General features: G+C 36.8%; 1 protein-coding gene across 1 annotated transcript in view; it reads left to right on the top strand.

The window, feature by feature from the left end:
* The window catches only part of LOC311170610 (transmembrane protease serine 11E-like), a gene marked incomplete at both ends in the record, with an annotated part of 89,598 nt that overhangs the window by 59,550 nt on the left and 11,620 nt on the right, over positions 1 to 18,428 (top strand). Inside the window, 5 exons of the mRNA XM_084232994.1 lie at positions 5,987 to 6,108; positions 7,804 to 7,928; positions 11,470 to 11,591; positions 12,974 to 13,041; positions 16,271 to 16,434. Coding sequence (XP_084089120.1) covers positions 5,987 to 6,108; positions 7,804 to 7,928; positions 11,470 to 11,591; positions 12,974 to 13,041; positions 16,271 to 16,434 — 601 coding nt within the window. The remainder of the gene's footprint in view (positions 1 to 5,986; positions 6,109 to 7,803; positions 7,929 to 11,469; positions 11,592 to 12,973; positions 13,042 to 16,270; positions 16,435 to 18,428) is intronic.

The raw sequence follows: 18,428 nt of genomic DNA on the forward strand, positions 1-18,428 counted from the left end.
CATAGGCTGTAAGTTGCCTAAGTGATAGGTTATATAGTCATTCACAATATCTATTCACTTACCATTCTACTAAATAATACTGTTTATTTATTTATTTATTTTTTAATCTGTTTTTTTTTAATAGAGGCATGTTTTATTTATTTATTTGTTTGTTTTTGTTTGTTTTTTGTTTATACATGCACTGGGTACAGTCAGAAGCGCGGGAGGGTGAGAGAGCGGGGAGCAGAGCAGGCAGAAGGACCTAAGTACACTGCTGAGGGGAGCAGCGGGCGGCAGGAGAGGTCTGCGCGCCATGTGGGACCCTCCTCCGGTGGTGGCCGGGGAGCAGGCGGGGATCGAACTGGCGTCGCGGAGGCTGCGGGCAGCTTCGCAACACAGCGCTCAACCGCTGCGCCACCGGGGAGGCCCAATACTATGTTTTTTTTAAATCCATTTTTATGCCTACTATTTCAATAATCTTTAGATACTTTATAATGTGAAATACCATGTAGAGTTATTTGAATATGATGAAGTATTGTCAGACATTTCTGAAAATTTTCATAGAGCTTCTTATCGGAATCATTTCACACTGATTCCCCCTCACTCATCCAACTGCTTTTAATAATAGCAATTGATGCCACTTGTCAGAATTTAGGGACATACTGAGAGTATTGTAAAAATACTTTTTATTGTTATGCTAAGAATAATGTAGAAAATATAGTTCATTACATTATACAGTATTCTTGTGCGTACTTAAAAATTGTATTGCTGTTGAGCTCAGTTTTTATCTGTTGGTGATATGAAAAGAATGTATCTAAGCAGAGTTTGTTTTATTCTTGAGTTGGCTGTTAGAAAGCTATAAATTTTGTGTCCTAACTTAAGTAAAGGCTGGGCCTCCCCGGTGGCGCAGTAGGTTGAGCACCACGCTGTGAAGCTGTCCTCAGCCACTGCAGTGTGGGTTTGATCCTGGCCGGCCGGCGAGAATCCCACATGGCGTGGCAGACCTCTCCAGTCACGCCCTCTGCTTCCCTCAGCAGTGTATTTCTGTTGTCTGCCTGTTCTGCTCCCTGCCTCTGATGAATCCTCTGGTGAATCTGCCTCTGGTGAATCCTCTCACCCTCCCGCAACTCTGGCCTGTACCCCAGCTCTTGTATAAAAACAAATCTTTTAAAAAAAATTACCTAAGTAAAGGACTCAAGGGGAATTTTGATATGAAGTTTCATTATTATTTCCATTTTATGCTTTTGCTTATCTTTGCTTTCATCTTGTACCTCTAAATTTAATTTAATGCCACATAAATCCATAGATGGTTTTATATATACATACACGTACATTGTATATTATATATATGCACAAGCACTGGTTTAAGGTGGCTTAAAAGGATATCTATGTATGTGTGTATGTATATGTATATATATATTATATATATACACATACACTCACACACACATATGCATACATATCCTTTTAAGCCACCTTAAACCAGTTTGGAAGAAAATGAAATATAAATAGAACAATGAAAATAATAAGCTTCCTACCATTTGTTTTCAATGCTATAAAAGAGAAATGGAAAGAGTTGTTTAGCAATCAGACTACCTTAGTATAATTGTAAATTTTCTGTATTATTCATAAATAGCATTGTAGGAAATGAATACATCATCCAGTGCAAAGACCTGGCTTATACTATCAGAAGCTTTATAGATGTGTTTGGGTATTAGCAAATAGGACAAAAATATGTTATTTGTAATTCTATACAAAGTAATTTGTTTTCTATTTCTTCTTAAAAACCCAGCAATAAAAACATATGATTAATGCACACATATACAAAATTTAGTTTCACCCTAGATATTTGTATAGTTTTATTCTAGAAAAAAGAAAGATTAAAGATTTCACCAATATTAGCTGGTATGAATTTTCCACACATACAAAAAGTATCTGAAGATTTTGTGTGGCTGCAATAAGCAGACACTACACTAATCACTAAAGAATGAAACCAAACACAATAAAAATGAAATAATACTATTAAGTGATATTTTAAGTCTTTAGCACTGACAACGGAATTATCAATGTCATAAGGTACTATGCTGTTACTTATATGCAGCATCATCCTTTCTGTTTTTGTTTGGCTCTTGTTACATACATACATTCAATGACAAAAAAATAATAGGTCTCCTGAAATTAATGTCCCCTTATTTGTATTAATCATTTTCTGTACTATATAACTTTTACAGTAGATCAAATAATTGTCGGAAAATCTTATGTTTTGAACATAGGTGAAATAGAAATATTAGCCATAAAGTTTGATCATTGTATAGACTCCTATACTGAAATCAGGCTTTACTTAAATCATCATTATTTTTATAATCTCTGATCTGTCTTTCTTGTGTATAAGTTCTTTTTTAAGATTATACAGAAGTGTTTTGAGAAAGATGGACATTCACACAGTGGTATTGGCAAATGGTCAGTTCAATTTGGTTTAGTCAAGCTCAGTTCAGTTCCCTCTGAATATTTCTTGAGCACATGGTCAGGGAATATAGAGATAAGTAAGACTAAGACCCTATCCCAGGAGCTTAAATGCCTACTATACTGTGATACTCAGCATCCAAGAGACCTGACTGAAGTGGAGGGTACTTTTTTAAATTGGCTGTTTAATATACACAGGTTTTTATGATGTAATTCAAGAACATACTCTCAGATGAGGCAACAGGAGCAAAGCCAAAGAGTTTGAGAGTTTGTAGGGAAGAGGGTGAATACCAGAGTAACTGAAGCTGACTTGGGTTTTAAGTAATATCAGTTATTGGTTAAATCACCTCTAGAAAGACAGCTCATAGCAATGGAGAATGATTCAAGACTTGGGAGACTGAACAAAAACCTATTATCAAGTGATAGGACAAATCTTAGTGAAAGTACAAGTTTGGTGGGAATGAGATTGAAGACAGACTACATTAGAGTTGCCAAGAGAATGAATCTAGAAAATGAGAAGATCATCATAGCTTCCTAATACAATTAGCATTGACTTGTAGGCTATTACCCAAGTTAGTAATCAGTAAACTATGACCCAAGGGCCTAATCTGGCCCATCACATGCTTTTTGTTTGCTGCTTGAGTGAAGACAGGTACTTTTAAATGGTTGAAAACAGATAAAAAGAAAAATAATCACATGATATGTGAAAATTATACTGTAGGGTAAGGTAAAAAGTATCAGGCTTTTCTGCCCTCCCACCATTAGGATAGATGACAGAACCCTGTGGTCCTGAATGCATGCCTGATAGTGGGCACCTGGAATAGGGTGTGGGCATATGTAGATGGGATTCACCTGGGCTAAGACTGGGCTTATAAGGGCAGCGTCATGGGGACACCAGCAGAACAGAACTACCAGAGAGAGCAGAACCACAAGAGCAGCAGAGAACAAGGCAACCAGAGAATGCCAGAGAGCCCTAGAAGAGTGAAGACTTGCTGGGGGCTGGGTGGCCTGCCAGCCTCCCGGCCCCCCAGCACCCCTGCCTGCTGTGTACCTGGTAAATTCCAATAAAAGCCTGAAAAGCCACTGAGGGCTCCAGAACTTGTCCTTTACCCGGTCTGCTTGGGTCATAGAGATACTGATCTGTCCATCCTGCCCCTACATATACCAAATTCAAATTTCAGTGTACAGAATGTGTTAATGGAAATACCTATACTCATTTGTTTATGTATTGGCCATGACTACTTTTGCACAGCAGCTGCAGAACTGAATAGTTACAACAAAGAAATGTGGCCCAGAAAGCCCAATACAGATCTAGTTGGATCTTTACAGAAAAGTTTGCTGAACTTTGGTTTAAGTAGTTGATAATATTTGGAACCACCAGCTATATAGATATGGTTGACATGTTCATTCAAAACTGTTCAGTTGGACTGAGCTGGTGAAACATGCAAATTAAGAATATATTATAGAAAATGAACAGAGTTTGAGATTCACTATTGATCCACGGTGGTGATGTTGTGTAGGGGCTTGTTTTGGTAGACTTCCCTGTTAAACGCTGTGAGTCTTGTCTTTCCAGTCTCCAGTGTTGCCATGTGGTTTATTTGACAGTTACTGCTTTTATCCCCTTTCCTTTTTTTTTTTTTTTTTGTTTTTGCTGCTTTGCTTTTTTAACACTATTCTAAAGATGACATATTAACAAGTGGTATTGGTAGTGCAACTCTGGACATATTATCTTTTGGAATAGTAAGACTTATAGAAATGCACCTTGAATATTAGGACTTATAAAACTCACCCATATTTTAATTGCTATGTTAACCTCAATAGGTATATTTATCAGCTATAGTCACTATCTAATCACACACGTACCCAAACTGAAAAGAAAAATCATACAAAGAAATCAATTTGATACCATTGAAACAGTTAGAATTTAATCATCTATCTGAGGTGATTTTACATAAGGAGATTCAGCTAAGTTTTAGCAGGATGCACTAATTATTGACAGGGTTTATGCGCAGGAAGGTGTTAATTACATAAGTGCCTGTTGACATGTAACATGGATTTGTTCCTTCATTTTGGTAAATTTTTTTTTAAAGATTATTTATTTATACAAGCACTAGGTACAGTCAGAAGCACGGGAGGGTGAGAGAATTCACCAGAGCCAGAGCAGGGAACAGAACAGGCAGACTGACGAAGAAATACACCGTTGAGGGGAGCAGTGGGCGGCAGGAGAGGTCTGCTGTGCCATGTGGGACCCTCGCCCTGTGGGCCGGGATTGAACCGGCGCTGCAGAGGCTGCAGGCAGCTTCGCAACCCAGAGCTCAACTGCTGCGCCACCGGGGAGGCCTCGTTTTGGTAATTTTTTTAGCACACTTTTACCACATATAACTTGGAGCAATTCAATAATGAATAACTTACTAAGAGAACAACAAAAAAGTAATTAAGAAACAGGATGAATCAGTTTGACAAACAATACATACTGACTGGGAAGGGAAGAGCTAATGTTTCAAATCACAAACATCTCAGTAATGTGCTCATTACCCATATTATTAATAATTAAATAATGAAGATAATAATCATAGTCATTGTTTTTTATACAGTGATCCTCTATTTGTGCATTCAAAATATTACAATGTTATTTCTATGTTTACATAGATCATCAGGTCAGGAGGCCTGGAATTTTATCCCTTTTTCATATGGAGAAAAGTAAGGGAGAGAATTGAATCTGTTGGTTCAAGAGTATACAGTAAATAAGTTGGTTATAGCATTTTGAAAAATCTCTTGTTTAATCGAGGTGTTTTAGATAGATTCTCTTTTCTCTTTGTCCCACGCTATGCTTCTTATCTCATTCAAAACTAACAAAGACAGAACACTAAAATAGTTATGAAATGCGGGTTTAAGGGAAAAAAGGACACACTGGTACTTTGGACATGATAATGTGCAGGTCTCCATGTATAAACACCATGGTTTTTCTTATTTAAAAAAATCCACTACAATATAAAGTACATAAGTTAAAATAAAGTCTCATTTCTATTCCACTTCTTAAAATTAATAATTGTGTCTCTACATATTTTGTTATCCACAAAAATAGATGGTTTTATTATTTACAAAAACTGGAACATGGAATTCATATTATTCTGCCAACTTTTTTTTTATTAAAATGTGTCACTGACCTTTTGCATGTTAACACATGTAGCTCTGCCTTAATGCTACGATTGTTTACTTTTCTGTCATACTTAAGTTGTTGTGGAATAAATAGAACTGATATTTCAGAATTCTGCATAATGATCATATACTTTTGATAATTATGTCATATTTCCTATAATTACAAGTTGGAATGTTTTGACAGTAGTAGAGAAGCACCTCCCTCCCCTTGTACCCCTCAAAGTTTTGCTTACGTCTGCTATATGCATCTCCTTTCTTCTGCAACAAGTGGATAGCAAGCATTCAGGGATGAAAGAACAGGAGTCAGTTTTTAGACACATCTGCACATAAAAAAATAACCATCACATGGAGAAGTCTTTTTATATTGCAATAATTGCCATTCTAGGAACAGGTGTTTGCAATTCCACTCAAGGGAGAACTGGAGATGGAAGAGATTGGAGAGAGGAAGATGAAGTTCCCTTGGTTACGGCCCCATGGGAAAGTCACAGGTACATGGGAGGAGACCAAGTAAAGTCCCTGGAGCCTTCTGCTACATCCCAGGGCCTTAGGCAGGGGTAGAGTCACGATGTAATGATGACACTACTCACTTCTGCAACGATGTTCCCATAGAACAGAACTTCATGTCAGAACCAGGATGTGATGATGGTGTGGCAGGGATCAAATGATAATATCATTTCCTGGCCCTGTACCACTGGGAAACAATATCTCCTTGATTCCTGTAAGCTAAAATTATATATTATGAAATGCTTTGCAGTTTGCAAAAAGTTTTCACGTTGATAATGGGTTCTTATAATCCACCATGTTCTTCAGACAGAAGAGGTATTCTGTCCCTTATTGACAGATGGAGAAACTCAGCTTAGAGTTTGCTCAAACTACAAGTAAGTGAGGGAAGAGCTGGATCCAGAATTCTCTTTATTCTAATTCAATCCCTGGTTTCTCTCCAGGATAACAACACATTCCCCTCTGATTTTCTTCCCATCCTCATGTACCAGACAGGCTTACAGAGATAAGAATACATACCACTGAGTCTACCAACTTGATAATTAGTTCAAGAAATTTAAAATAATCAACTCTATACCCAACTCTGAACTTGGAATATAAATTTAAACTCTGTACTCAACTCTGACTTCTTGTTTCATTTTTTCAAACTTTTGAACTTTCTTAGCAAGGGAAAGGAAAATTTACTTATCAAACAAAAATCAGGTTGACCAACATCTTTTAGCATTATGTGTTTTCAAGACAGAACACATGGGACAGGTTGAGGGAATTTCATCAGAAGGGATATCCTGAAGCATCACTGAAGTTTAGAAGTAAATATTAGCTCAAAACTCAGGTTCTTCAGAAGAATTCTCTAGTTACCTCTTATTTGTATCCTCAAAGTTGGGTTTAGAGATAATAAGAAAAATAGAGATAAATAGAATTAGAAACTCTTTCTGGAATTTGGCATAGTTCAAGCTATAACATGTTTCATAGGATGTTGAAACTTTTAGAGTGTTCAAACAGGCTTTAAATGTTTTCATAGCTCTTACAGTGTATAACTCAGTGTCTTTGCACAGCCAGAGAAAATAAATTACAGCTAACACTTAGCACTTTCTATATGCCAGGCACTGTTGTAAACACTTTATATACGGCAATTTATTTAACCCTCCCATCAATACAATGAGCAAAACCTTAACCTATATCACCTGGTCCTATACCATCTTTATTTTATTTTATATTTTAAAGATTTATTTATTTATGCATGCAAGAACTGGGGTGTAGGCCAGAGGTGCAGGGGTGAGAAGATTCACCACAGAGAGTGGGGAGCAGAATAGGCAGATCTACTGAAATACACTGCTGAGGGGAGCAGCGGGCGAGGCAAGAATGGTCTGCTGCACCATGTAGGTTGCTCGGTGGCCAGCCGGGGATTGAACTGGTGTGGCAGTGGCTGGTGATCGCTTGATAGCACTGTCTTTAACCCCTGTGCTACCAGGGAGGACCCATCTTCATTTTATTGTGAAGGAAACTGAGACACAAATTTTTTGCCTATAATACAGCAACCAGAGCCAGGATTGTCTTCAGCTGCTTGGGATTGTGACCTGTTCTAAACTAAAACAGTACTCTACCACCTCGGTGTCCCAAATTCCCCAGAAATAGCTCCTTTCCTAAGAGATGGGTACAGTATGCTTTGCAATATCATTAATCTATTGTTTTCTTTTTCAGGCCAGCTGTGGTGAGAGTCAGAAAGAGAGCTTGTTTGGAGCCCTGGGTTATTGGCCTCATCACCTTTATCTCCCTAATTGTACTGGCAGTGTGCATTGGGCTGATTGTTCATTATGTGAGATACAGTAAGTATGGGATGTCCTGGCATCATGAGATTTATCCCCAATATTTCCTCGTGTCCATTCCTGTTTTGATTTGCCTCAGGCTTACTCATTCATTACTTGTAATTCATTTGCATGACAGGTTCAAAGAATTTTTACCTGCCTTGTCTCTCATTTCATCCTCACAAGCCAGGGAGAATTCTTTATTCTATCTTTGATGTAGTAATGCCCCTGCTGGGAAGAGGATGCTAGTTTTTTTAGTGATAAGCAGGTCTTTTTAATTTTTTTTTTTATATTTAAAGAACAGGCTTATTCAAAAAGGGACAGAGAAGTAAAGGACACTTCCACAGACACAAGCAGGCAGGAAGAGCTGCCAGTGATAAGCAAGTCTTAGGTAGAGGAAGGTCAGAGGACCCCAACATATTGAGTTGTTTGGGGTCATACGGCAATCTCCTTGATTTAAAATAATTCCAGCTCATTGAAATCCTGACAACTCAATAAATTTTAACTGGAAAAACAAGAATCATAGAGAAGTAGGCTGTATTCTGTATTAGTAAGTTGGAAAAATGCTCAGAGTGATATAATGTTGAATGAGTGTCTGGTTTTGTTATTTTAAATCTTATCTTTGGATATATTGCAAATGATTAAAGGGATGGGATGTGAAAATCAGGTGTATTGTTCCTTAGAAGGACCATAAGTCTGTTATTAGAAAGATCCCCAGGGACCTTAGACCTGTTCTTCCAGAGTATAACAACCCTTCTGAAGTTTTCTTCTGCCTTACCTCAGGTTAATCAACTCCACTATGACCTATGGGTTTAATATCTCCCTTGGTGGTTAGATAATGCTTTGATGTTTAAGACCCCGTAACCAAAGAAGCTAATCACCTGATTATAATTTAATTGGAATTTGCAGACACTATTTTCTGTAAACAGAAATGGTGATCTGTAAGGTGGTTATTTTCTTCCACTAGCTGACACAAGTTCAATATCAGTTTCCAAAACAAGGTGGATCATTTGTGGGAAGTTTAAAGAAATATTTAAAGTACAAATGCTTTTGGTAAAATTTACCCACTTGCAGGTTTTTAAATTTGAAGTATCTGTATTTTGGTAATTTCTCCAGAGCATGTTTTCAACAACAAAAAAGAAAAGCTGAAACAACATTACAATTTGGCAGTTCTGTTATAAATGGGTTAAGTACAATTATGTTGTGTCATTATTATTCTCCATGGATGCCTAAGACTATGTTTTATTCACTTTTAAATTTCCAGAACTTAGGAGAATCTTGTCTCATATCAGCTACTTAATTGATGGCTAGTGACTACGGAATGAAAAAAAAATGAATGAGTCATAGCTACGATATTTTCTTGGGGCATACTTCATGAGAGATTCTAGAGGTCTATTTACCTCAGTGAGAGAAAATGTTTTTTACTACTTCTCCTTTATCTTTTTTTCAAACCAAGTGGTATAAGACTTACAAACCTTACTCATACACATACAATGCAAACCTGGCAAGATTTTCCAGTAACCTATTCCTGAATGCTATTGTTTGGATGATCAGCTGAGTAATAGGGAACACAAAGTTACACTGCCCACACAGCACACCTGAACAAACAGCAATTGTTGTGATGTGTGTGTTACCGTCATATTGTGACCTGCCCTCTGCTTGGGACGTAAACTAAGAACAAGTGGCTATAGCACATAAGCATTTAGAAACTGGCACACCTAGATAAGCAAACCAGACCAAACAAATCTGTTCCAGATGGAGGTGATCAGGTTTGAGTAACATCATTTTGGCATAAAGTCCATGACAGCATAGTATTGTGCCTGCAGTTTGAGTCCAGTGACCTTTGGAGCTATATGTCTTTGGAGCTATATGATTTGAATGACAGAAGGTGAATCTGTTATGATCAACATCACTGCCGGAATCACAAATCTATTCTCTTTTCTGGGACCTATTATTCAATGTGTGCCTAGGTACCAGCAATGTTACCAGAATCTAGGAACTTGTTAGAAATATAGAATGTTGGACCCAACTTTAGTCCTAATGTGAACTATATATAGTTCAATATTTCAATAAATTAAGAACCTGACTTGAATTTATGTATATTACCAGTGATCTGTGTACTTTACGTTGCCCTGGCCATTCAGGGCAAGGTCAGTCATGAGAAGGACGTAAACAAGTGAAAAACTTCCTTTGTCCCTTATTTAGGTGGGTAATGCACAGGAGATCCTGACCTTTTAGCATCTGTAGCCTGCAATCCAGGCCTGGTCAGTGTCTGATCCATGGCTTCACTCTCTCTGTTCCCACTAAATCCTCTGGAAGACCGGGATGTTATTTTGAAATGTACCATTATTTCTTTTGCACAACTTTTATAAAATAAGAGATTTCTCCTAGAGTTTCAGTGAATGGAGTTTTTTTTTCCCCACCCCAAGAAGCCGTACATAAAGAAAACTTGTATTTGGGGAGTTAGACCTTGGCTTGAAAGCCTATCTATCTTTTTTGGTTATGCCAAGTTGGAGTTTGGCAATTTATTTACTTTTCTGAGACTGTGGTCCTGACTTATTAAAGGTGGGAAATACTGCATCCCGATGGGGGCTGGAAGGGAGTGAGAAGGTTATTGTAAATTAAATGAAATGTGTGAATATGCCTGGGACACAGGTGCCCAATGCTAACTTCTTTTCCTCTGGGGTTAAGTGAAGAGAGAAAAAATGAGAAGCAAGACAGGAAAAGAGGAGAGATTGAGATTGGGTGATAGGCACTCTATTTTCCTATAACACACATACACCATCTTAATCACCATTGTATTCCTAATGTTCAGCAGAGTGTTCATACAGAAAAGGTAGTCAGCTTCATTGTTTATTGACTAGATCTCCTGAGGACTCTCTGTGTTTTATGTGTGGGAGGACAGATGAAAAGATATGTTTGTTTATTCAAAGATCAAAAATGTGGGTTGTTTCAATTGGGTGCAGAAAGTAGAGACAGTGGCTAGGAAGCAGACAAGGCAATCCCTGTAGCTGGTGGGAGAAAATAAATGGAAGGACAAGAGACCTACACAAAACTAAGTGTCCTGTAAGGGACACTATAAATAAATAAAATTTAGTTAGCCAAAATAAATTTTCTCACACCAGAGTTCTCATGACCAGAATTGATGTGTAGTTTACTGAATAGGAAACGATCTACTTCAGAATCATAAAATAAATTTACCCTTGAGAAACTTCTGAATCCATGCATGTTTGTGTGCCCAGATGGCATGAATTATTGCCTCTTGAGGCTTATTCAGGACTGGGTCACATGAGTAATTAGTCACAGGTTCAGTATGATACCTATATAATGCCCCTGAATATCAATTATTTCTTATGTTTTTATACTCTAAATCTCATCATGGTGAATACTGTTTTTTATACTAGATAACCATGAAGACCAGGGCAGGATGATGAAGATGATGGACTAGAGTAGAGATAACATTTCCTGTTTCAGTCTTTCTAGCAATCACCAAATTGGGGAAATGATGATCCTTTATGCACACTTGGTAAAAAATTATGATGGTTTGCCTTTTTCCTTGTAGATCAAAGGAAGACATACAATTACTATAGCACATTGTCATTCACAAGTGACCAGTTGTATGATGAGTTTGGAAAAGAAGCTTCGAAAAGTTTCACAGAAATGAGCCAGAAAATTGAATCAATGGTAAGCACTTTTTCTCTATTTCTAGGGCATTTGCAGTCACTTTTTACTTTTATTTATTTTTTTAAAGATTTTTATTTACGCATACAAGAACTAGGGTGTAGGCCAGAGGTGAGTGGGGAGGGGGGAGGCGGGGGTTTGAGAGAGGATTCGCCAAAGAGAGTGTGGAGCAAAAAGCGCAGATTTGCTGAAATACACTGCTGATGGCAGCAGGTGGGCAAGACAAGAGAGATCTGCTGCGCCATGTGGGTTAGCTACTTGAGCAAGGATTGAACTCATGCCACTGTGGCTTACGGTAGCTTGATAGAGTCTCAGCTAGAGACTCTATCAAGCAAGAGAGGCCCCGTGGTCACTTTTCAATTGTAATTTTACATAGTCTGGCTTCTAAACATCCATTCAACATATCTACATACTTTCACAAAATGGGAAGAGGAACAACCTAACAGAAGTAAAACAAACTGATGGTACATGACTTGAGTGCATATGCCTTGCAGGGCTGACAAGTGACCTTTAGTCATTTATTTATGTCACTCCCACTCTCTCCTTACCTAGTGTTACACTCTTGATCAGCTGGTTCAGAAATTCTGGGAATGTGAGAGTGACTCAAAATATGGCTGTTGTTTCTTAAACTTCCTAAAGAAGTGACTTTGACCAAAACACTACAAGATTAAAATTATTTAGGTACATATTTGAAAAGCACTTAGTATTTAAAAATGTTTAGCCTTGGACCAGTTTTTGTTACATAAGACTATGGGAAATCCATGGAAAATGATTTCTGTCATAAAGGCCTCTATATTCATACTGAGAGATGAGTCAAATTTTTTAAGAAGTAGAAAAATTAGCAGTATAAGCCCAAATAACAAGGGTGTGGGTGATGGTTTCTAATCATTATTGAATTACTTAGAGCATAACTTCAGCTTTTCCTGGTAGTGTGAAGAACTGGGTGAGGATTATGCCAGGATAACTTGGCAACTTTCTTACCAGGTTTGGGAACCTGTGACTAGGGAGTCATTTCTATTACACAAGTATTGGCAGAATAATTTCATTTCCTTTGTCTACCTATAATAAAAGCATGTTCATCAGATGTGAATGTTTCCTCTCACTTTTCAAAAAACAGCATGTTTATTCTATTTTGTTTCTTTCTGTGTGTAGTACTACAGATGTCACTATGGGTCCCCAGCTTCAGAAATCCTAAGTCAAAGTTCAGTTCAAATCACTGAATAGAACACCAAAAAGATTCCTCAATTTCAGTACATGGTGAAAAGTTGGTCAATGTTTTTTGTTTTGTTTTGGTTTTTTATTTTTTAAATATTTTTAAGCTTTTAATTAACTGGCAGAATTTTACGAAGTTGTTCCTGCTAACATTTTGAATATTTTTGCAACAGGTGAAAAATGCATTTGACAGATCTCCACTGAGAAGAGAATTTGTCAAGTCTCACATTATCAAGTTCAGGTATGTAGACCAAAAACTGCTGACTTCTGAATATAATTTAAATTTGAAGTTTTTTCATGGTTAGTAACAAATATGTAAATGTCATTTATTTAGCAAGCATTCATTTGGTACCTGTTCTGTGTAAGCAGTGCATTACAATGTGCCTTACTCATTCTCTAAACCCAAAAGAAAGCATTTGCAAGAAGATTGTGAGAGACAGATTTGCTATTGTTATGTTAGAGAATTGTTTTAGGGAAATAGCACAAATGAAAACAGATATGAATCTAAGCCACATCCATTGGTTTAACAGCAGATAGTGCCCTGTGAAAGTAGTAGATGATGTTTGTGTCACTCTCTTGTCCTCTTTCTTGTCAGTTTTCTTTACATTCATCCATCCAGCCCCTTTCTGCTCCAAACATTTAATAGTGTCCAGACCTAATAGTCAACCATTAATAAATAGAAGTCTGTTAAGAAATAGAAGGTCTAAGAAAATAGAATACATATATTTAAACAAGTATATGGGGATTTTTTTAAGATTTACTTATTTATTTATGTATATAAGAACTGGGGTACAGGCCAGAGGTGCGAGAGAGTGGGGTGGTAGTGATAAGAGGATTCAGAACAGGCAGATTGACTGAAATACACTGCTGAGGGGAGCAGCAGGTGAGTCAGGAGAGGTCTGCTGCACCATGTGGGCAGCTCCCTGGCCCGTATCGCACTCGTGCTGCAGTAGCTGCGGATAGCTTCATAGGTTGTGTCTTAAAGCCCTTTGCCACCAGGGAGCCCCCAAAATTTCTATTTCTAGTCTAAATTGCTTCTTGATTTCTAGAACTATACGCCACCCCATGAAACATCTTCATGTGGAAGGTCTACAGAAAATTTTCTAATTCAAAGGAAGATCCAGTCACACTAATGAAAACCTGAAAGTCGTTATGTGCTCTTCCCTTCCCTGGTGATAATTAAGTTCAACAAATTCTGTCTTTCAAATCACTTTCCGATTTGTTTCTTTATCCTAGTAATCTTGCTACTCATTATTATTTATTCTGTTACTGCAAGAGAAAAAAGTGCAAATTTGTTACAAAGATAGGCTATGGAATTGAGATACTAAGAGACCACAGGAGATTGAAACATGAGTCTGAATTGGGGGAAGAAAAAGAAAACAGAGTTGAAGGTATAAATTTCTCATCATCAATTGAAGGTATTAGAAAGTCTGGTTACACTGATTTTTTTTTTTTTTTTTTAGAAAAAGGGTATTACCAAAAAAAAAAGAAAGATGAAAAAACTTGAAGAACAATATTTAGGAGATAGAATAAAAATAGGATCTAGGAAATAGAGTGGCAACAAGCAGGAGAAAAGAAAAATCTTGAGAGAGGCACCACTATGCTAAAGACACAAAGTTTCCAGGACAGAGTTGTTAGCATTGACAAGTAATCCTCAGAGAACAAGTAAAGACTGAAAAGAAGCCACTGGCTATGACAACAGGAAGTCAGTCATTAGTGCTTAAGTAGAGAAATGACTCAGTGGAATAGAGAGGGAGGAAGCAGACTACAGTGAAGTAAATATGAGGCAGAATACAATTTATCCCTTCAAGTAGGTTTGCTGTGATAAGAAGGTTTGAGATGGATATTTGAAAGAGTTTTGGTTTTGTTTTTACTTCTATTTGCCTGTCACTGTAGGAATACTTAAAAAAACAAAGAAAAGAGAAGAAAAAAATAGTTGATGAACAGGCATGCTAGTGCAGTGAAAAGGGATGAGATCTAATCCTTTTAAATCCTGTGCTTCTTCAGACTTCAAAAGCAGTGTAAAAAATATATGATTTAAATACCTCAGTATAATATAAAACAGAAGGTGAAATCTCCCTCTCCAATTCTACTCCCCAAATAACACACCTCCGTTTTTAAAAATTTAAAATTAAAAAAATTAATAAGTACCATTATTTTACATCCTTGTTAATTTATGACAGTGTAGGATTTCTCCCTTCTGGTGTCACACATCTTCTTAGCAATTTATTTTTTGCACAGCTTTCTAATGACTGTATATAAATCATATATTTCATTCTTTAACCAACTGTGTAATATTTTACTATAGGTCTGAGTCAGAGTTGATTTAGCCAATGACTTTCTGATGGATACTTGGATTGTCACATAGTTTTCTGATTTTAAAACATGGTGATGATGAACATACACATACACACACACATATCTCCTTGAATAGACAAGAGTGTCTTTGAGGATTAAATTTTTGAAAGTAGAAATGCTGCATCAGAGAGGATGGCTTATCAAATTTATAATAAACAAAATTGCTCTATAAAATAAGATTCTAATTTACATTTCTATTTACAGTTTATGTAAGTAGGGTATGTGGTATAGTGAGGAGTCAGATTCTTAGGGAACTAAGTGTATATGGAAAAGAGGGGATAGAGTAGCTGAAAGAGAATGAGAAAGAATTCAGTGATGATTCCAAGGTAGCGACAAATTCAAATAACACAAAGGATATTAATGCTATATCTTAAAAAGACATATATATGAAGTCAGTGTAATTTGGTCAAGCTTTCTAATATTCTTAGATTTAGAAATTGTTTAGGAGAGCATAAAGTTTGCTTAAGAAAAATCATTGGATTTAAGACATTGGGAATTAAACCTGAAGATCAAAAGCAGAGGTGATATTCACCATATTTGATTATTTTGAATGGCTGACAACAAAATGTCTTTTTGTATTTTTTTTTAAGATTTATTTATTTATATAAGCACTGGGTACAGTCAGAAATGCACGAGGGTGAGAGAATTCACCAGAGCCAGAGCAGGGAACAGAACAGGTAGAATGATGAAATACACTGCTGAGGGGAGCAGCGGGCATGGCAGGAGAGGTCTGTGGAACCATGTGGGACCCTCGCTGGTGGCCAGAGATGGAACCTGTGATGCAGAGGCTGCAGGCAGCTTTGCAGCCCAGCGTTCAACCGCTGCACCACCAGCGGAGGCCCCAAAATGTCTTTTTACATTGATAAAATATGTATTTAACTAGACCTTATTGTGAGAAGGAAGACCTTGAGCACGCTAGCTTACTATTAGGGAGGCTGAGTTGGGAGGTCTATGTGTGATAAATAATTATAATATAGATCAAAACAAACTGGATCTTTTAAAATTAAATTCTAGATTGTGTGTATTTCGAATGATAAAAAAGATTGTAATAGTATCATAAATCTTATTCTGAAATATGTTTTAAAACCAAATTTTTCTTTATTGGCCCATAGTCAAGAGTACCATGGAGTGCTAGCTCATATGCTGCTGATTTTTAGATTTCGTTCTACTGAGGATCCTGAAACCCTGAACACACGTATTCAACGTATTCTGCATGAAAAACTACAAGATGCTGTAGGACCCCCTGAATTAGATCCTGAATCAGTTGAAATTAAAAGTAATTTTTTTTCTCTTATGTCTTGTATTTCTCTTACACAGAGTAGCTACATGTTAAATTTGGTCTTGAGCACATTTAAAAACGTTTTTTTGAATGTCCTTTAATTTGGGTCTTTTTTTTTTGGCATTAAATTTGTCTTAATGAAGTATTTTAAATTTTTAATACTGCCCAAATATTATGCCTCCGATACAAATACAAATAACTCCCAGGACTGGGTTCCTTTGCTATATTGGGCCTTATACTTTAGTTAGAGAATCCAACCATAAATGGAGAAAGTGGCTTTGTATATATGTTCCTCTTCTTTTCTTATTATTTTCATTTTATATTCTGAGAATTTAGAGGTTAGATACTTTTGCCTTCTATGCAAATGTCATTAATATACCTTGTTATAGCTTCTCTTAGACCATTTACCAATGAAAAATTTATATTTATTCTTGGTTTTGGTATATTTTATGACTAATTTGAAATAACTGGTATTTTTTGTTTTGTTGTTTTAAGGGGACAAGGGCAAAATAAATGATGATAGGTCTTCATTACTAGACATTAGGAAACACAGGAAATCCTCAGTGGAAATAAGAGTTAATGTCATGGGCCTCCCCTGGTGGTGCAGGCAGTTGATCGCTGAGCTGTGAGGCTGTCCGCAGCCTCTGCAGCACCAATTCGATCCTGGTCGACCTGCGACTGTAGAGGGTCCCACATGGAGCAGCAGACTTCTCCAGTCATGCCTGCTGCTCTCCTCAGCAGTGTATTTCGTCACTCCTCCTGTTCTGTTCCCCCAACACTGTCTCTGGTGATTCCTCTCACCTTCCCACACATCTGGCCTGTACCCTGGTTCTTGTGTAAAATAAATAAATAAATCTTTAAAAAAAAAGAAAAAAAGAGCTAAAGTCATATGTTACACAGGAATCTTAGTCTGTGGACCTATAATGTGCACCACATCTATTAATTCAAAATTTCTAGTAGTCACATTAAAAAATTAAAGTAAATGTGAAATTCATTGAAATAATTTGATATCTAAAGATTTATTATTTCAACAAGTCGTCAATGTGAAAATTATTCATATTTTTTTCTACTAAGGCTTTGAAATACAGTGTATATTTCATATTTATGGCACATTTCAAGTTAGAACTACATTTCAGTAGCTCTCTAAGCACATGTGGCTAATGGATATAATACTGGATATCCAGGCCCTTGGTAAGACCTTTTTCTTACTTAGAAAGGCAGGCTCCAATAGTCAGGGTCAGCTATATAATTTGTGGAGTCAAATACAGTTGGAGTCTTTCAAAAGGCAGTTAAAAAGTTCTGAGTTCTGTTAAAAGTAGTAGAATAAAAGAACTTTCTTTCATTGTCTCTCTTGACCTGTCATGGTATTATTATTTGCTAATTAATGATTTTCTAAGTGAAAAAAAAATTTTAGATTACTAGCATGAGTTTTACTGCTCACCTTGATATTGGGAAATGTCAATTATAATGCAAAGAGCATTTAACATTTATGTGGATCATGAAAATTACACAACTGTACTTGATAGTTCATACATGCATACTTTTTGGTTCTTACTAGATCAATGGAAACACTGTTCAAGCTAATTCGACCTTATTTATTTTTGTTCTTGATAAGTAGACATTTTACCAACACTTTTTACCTTCAGCTTAAGTGAGGAAAGGACAGAAAAGTTCTTCTATGTAATTATGATAAGCACAAGTTGTTGGCTGATACAAAGAAGCAATGCGAGCAAGAAATTAATGGTGTCCCTTGTTTGCACCTGTCTATTAGAATATTATGACTTCTTTCTGCTTTCGAAGCAAGTTCTGGTTCAAACAGAAAACATAGCCTCCTGCTCAGCGTAGCTGCATAAATCACACATTCCTGAAGTCCCTCCTGTTAGTGGTATCAACATGCAAGCCAAAACTCTCTTTAGGACTTGCTTGAAATAAACAGGGAGATTAAGGAGGTGTTTGTTTGTTTTTGTGGGACCCTCCCTGGTGGCCGGGGT

Source organism: Talpa europaea (assembly GCF_964194135.1).
Source record: "Talpa europaea genome assembly, chromosome: 5".
Lineage (NCBI taxonomy): Eukaryota > Metazoa > Chordata > Mammalia > Eulipotyphla > Talpidae > Talpa > Talpa europaea.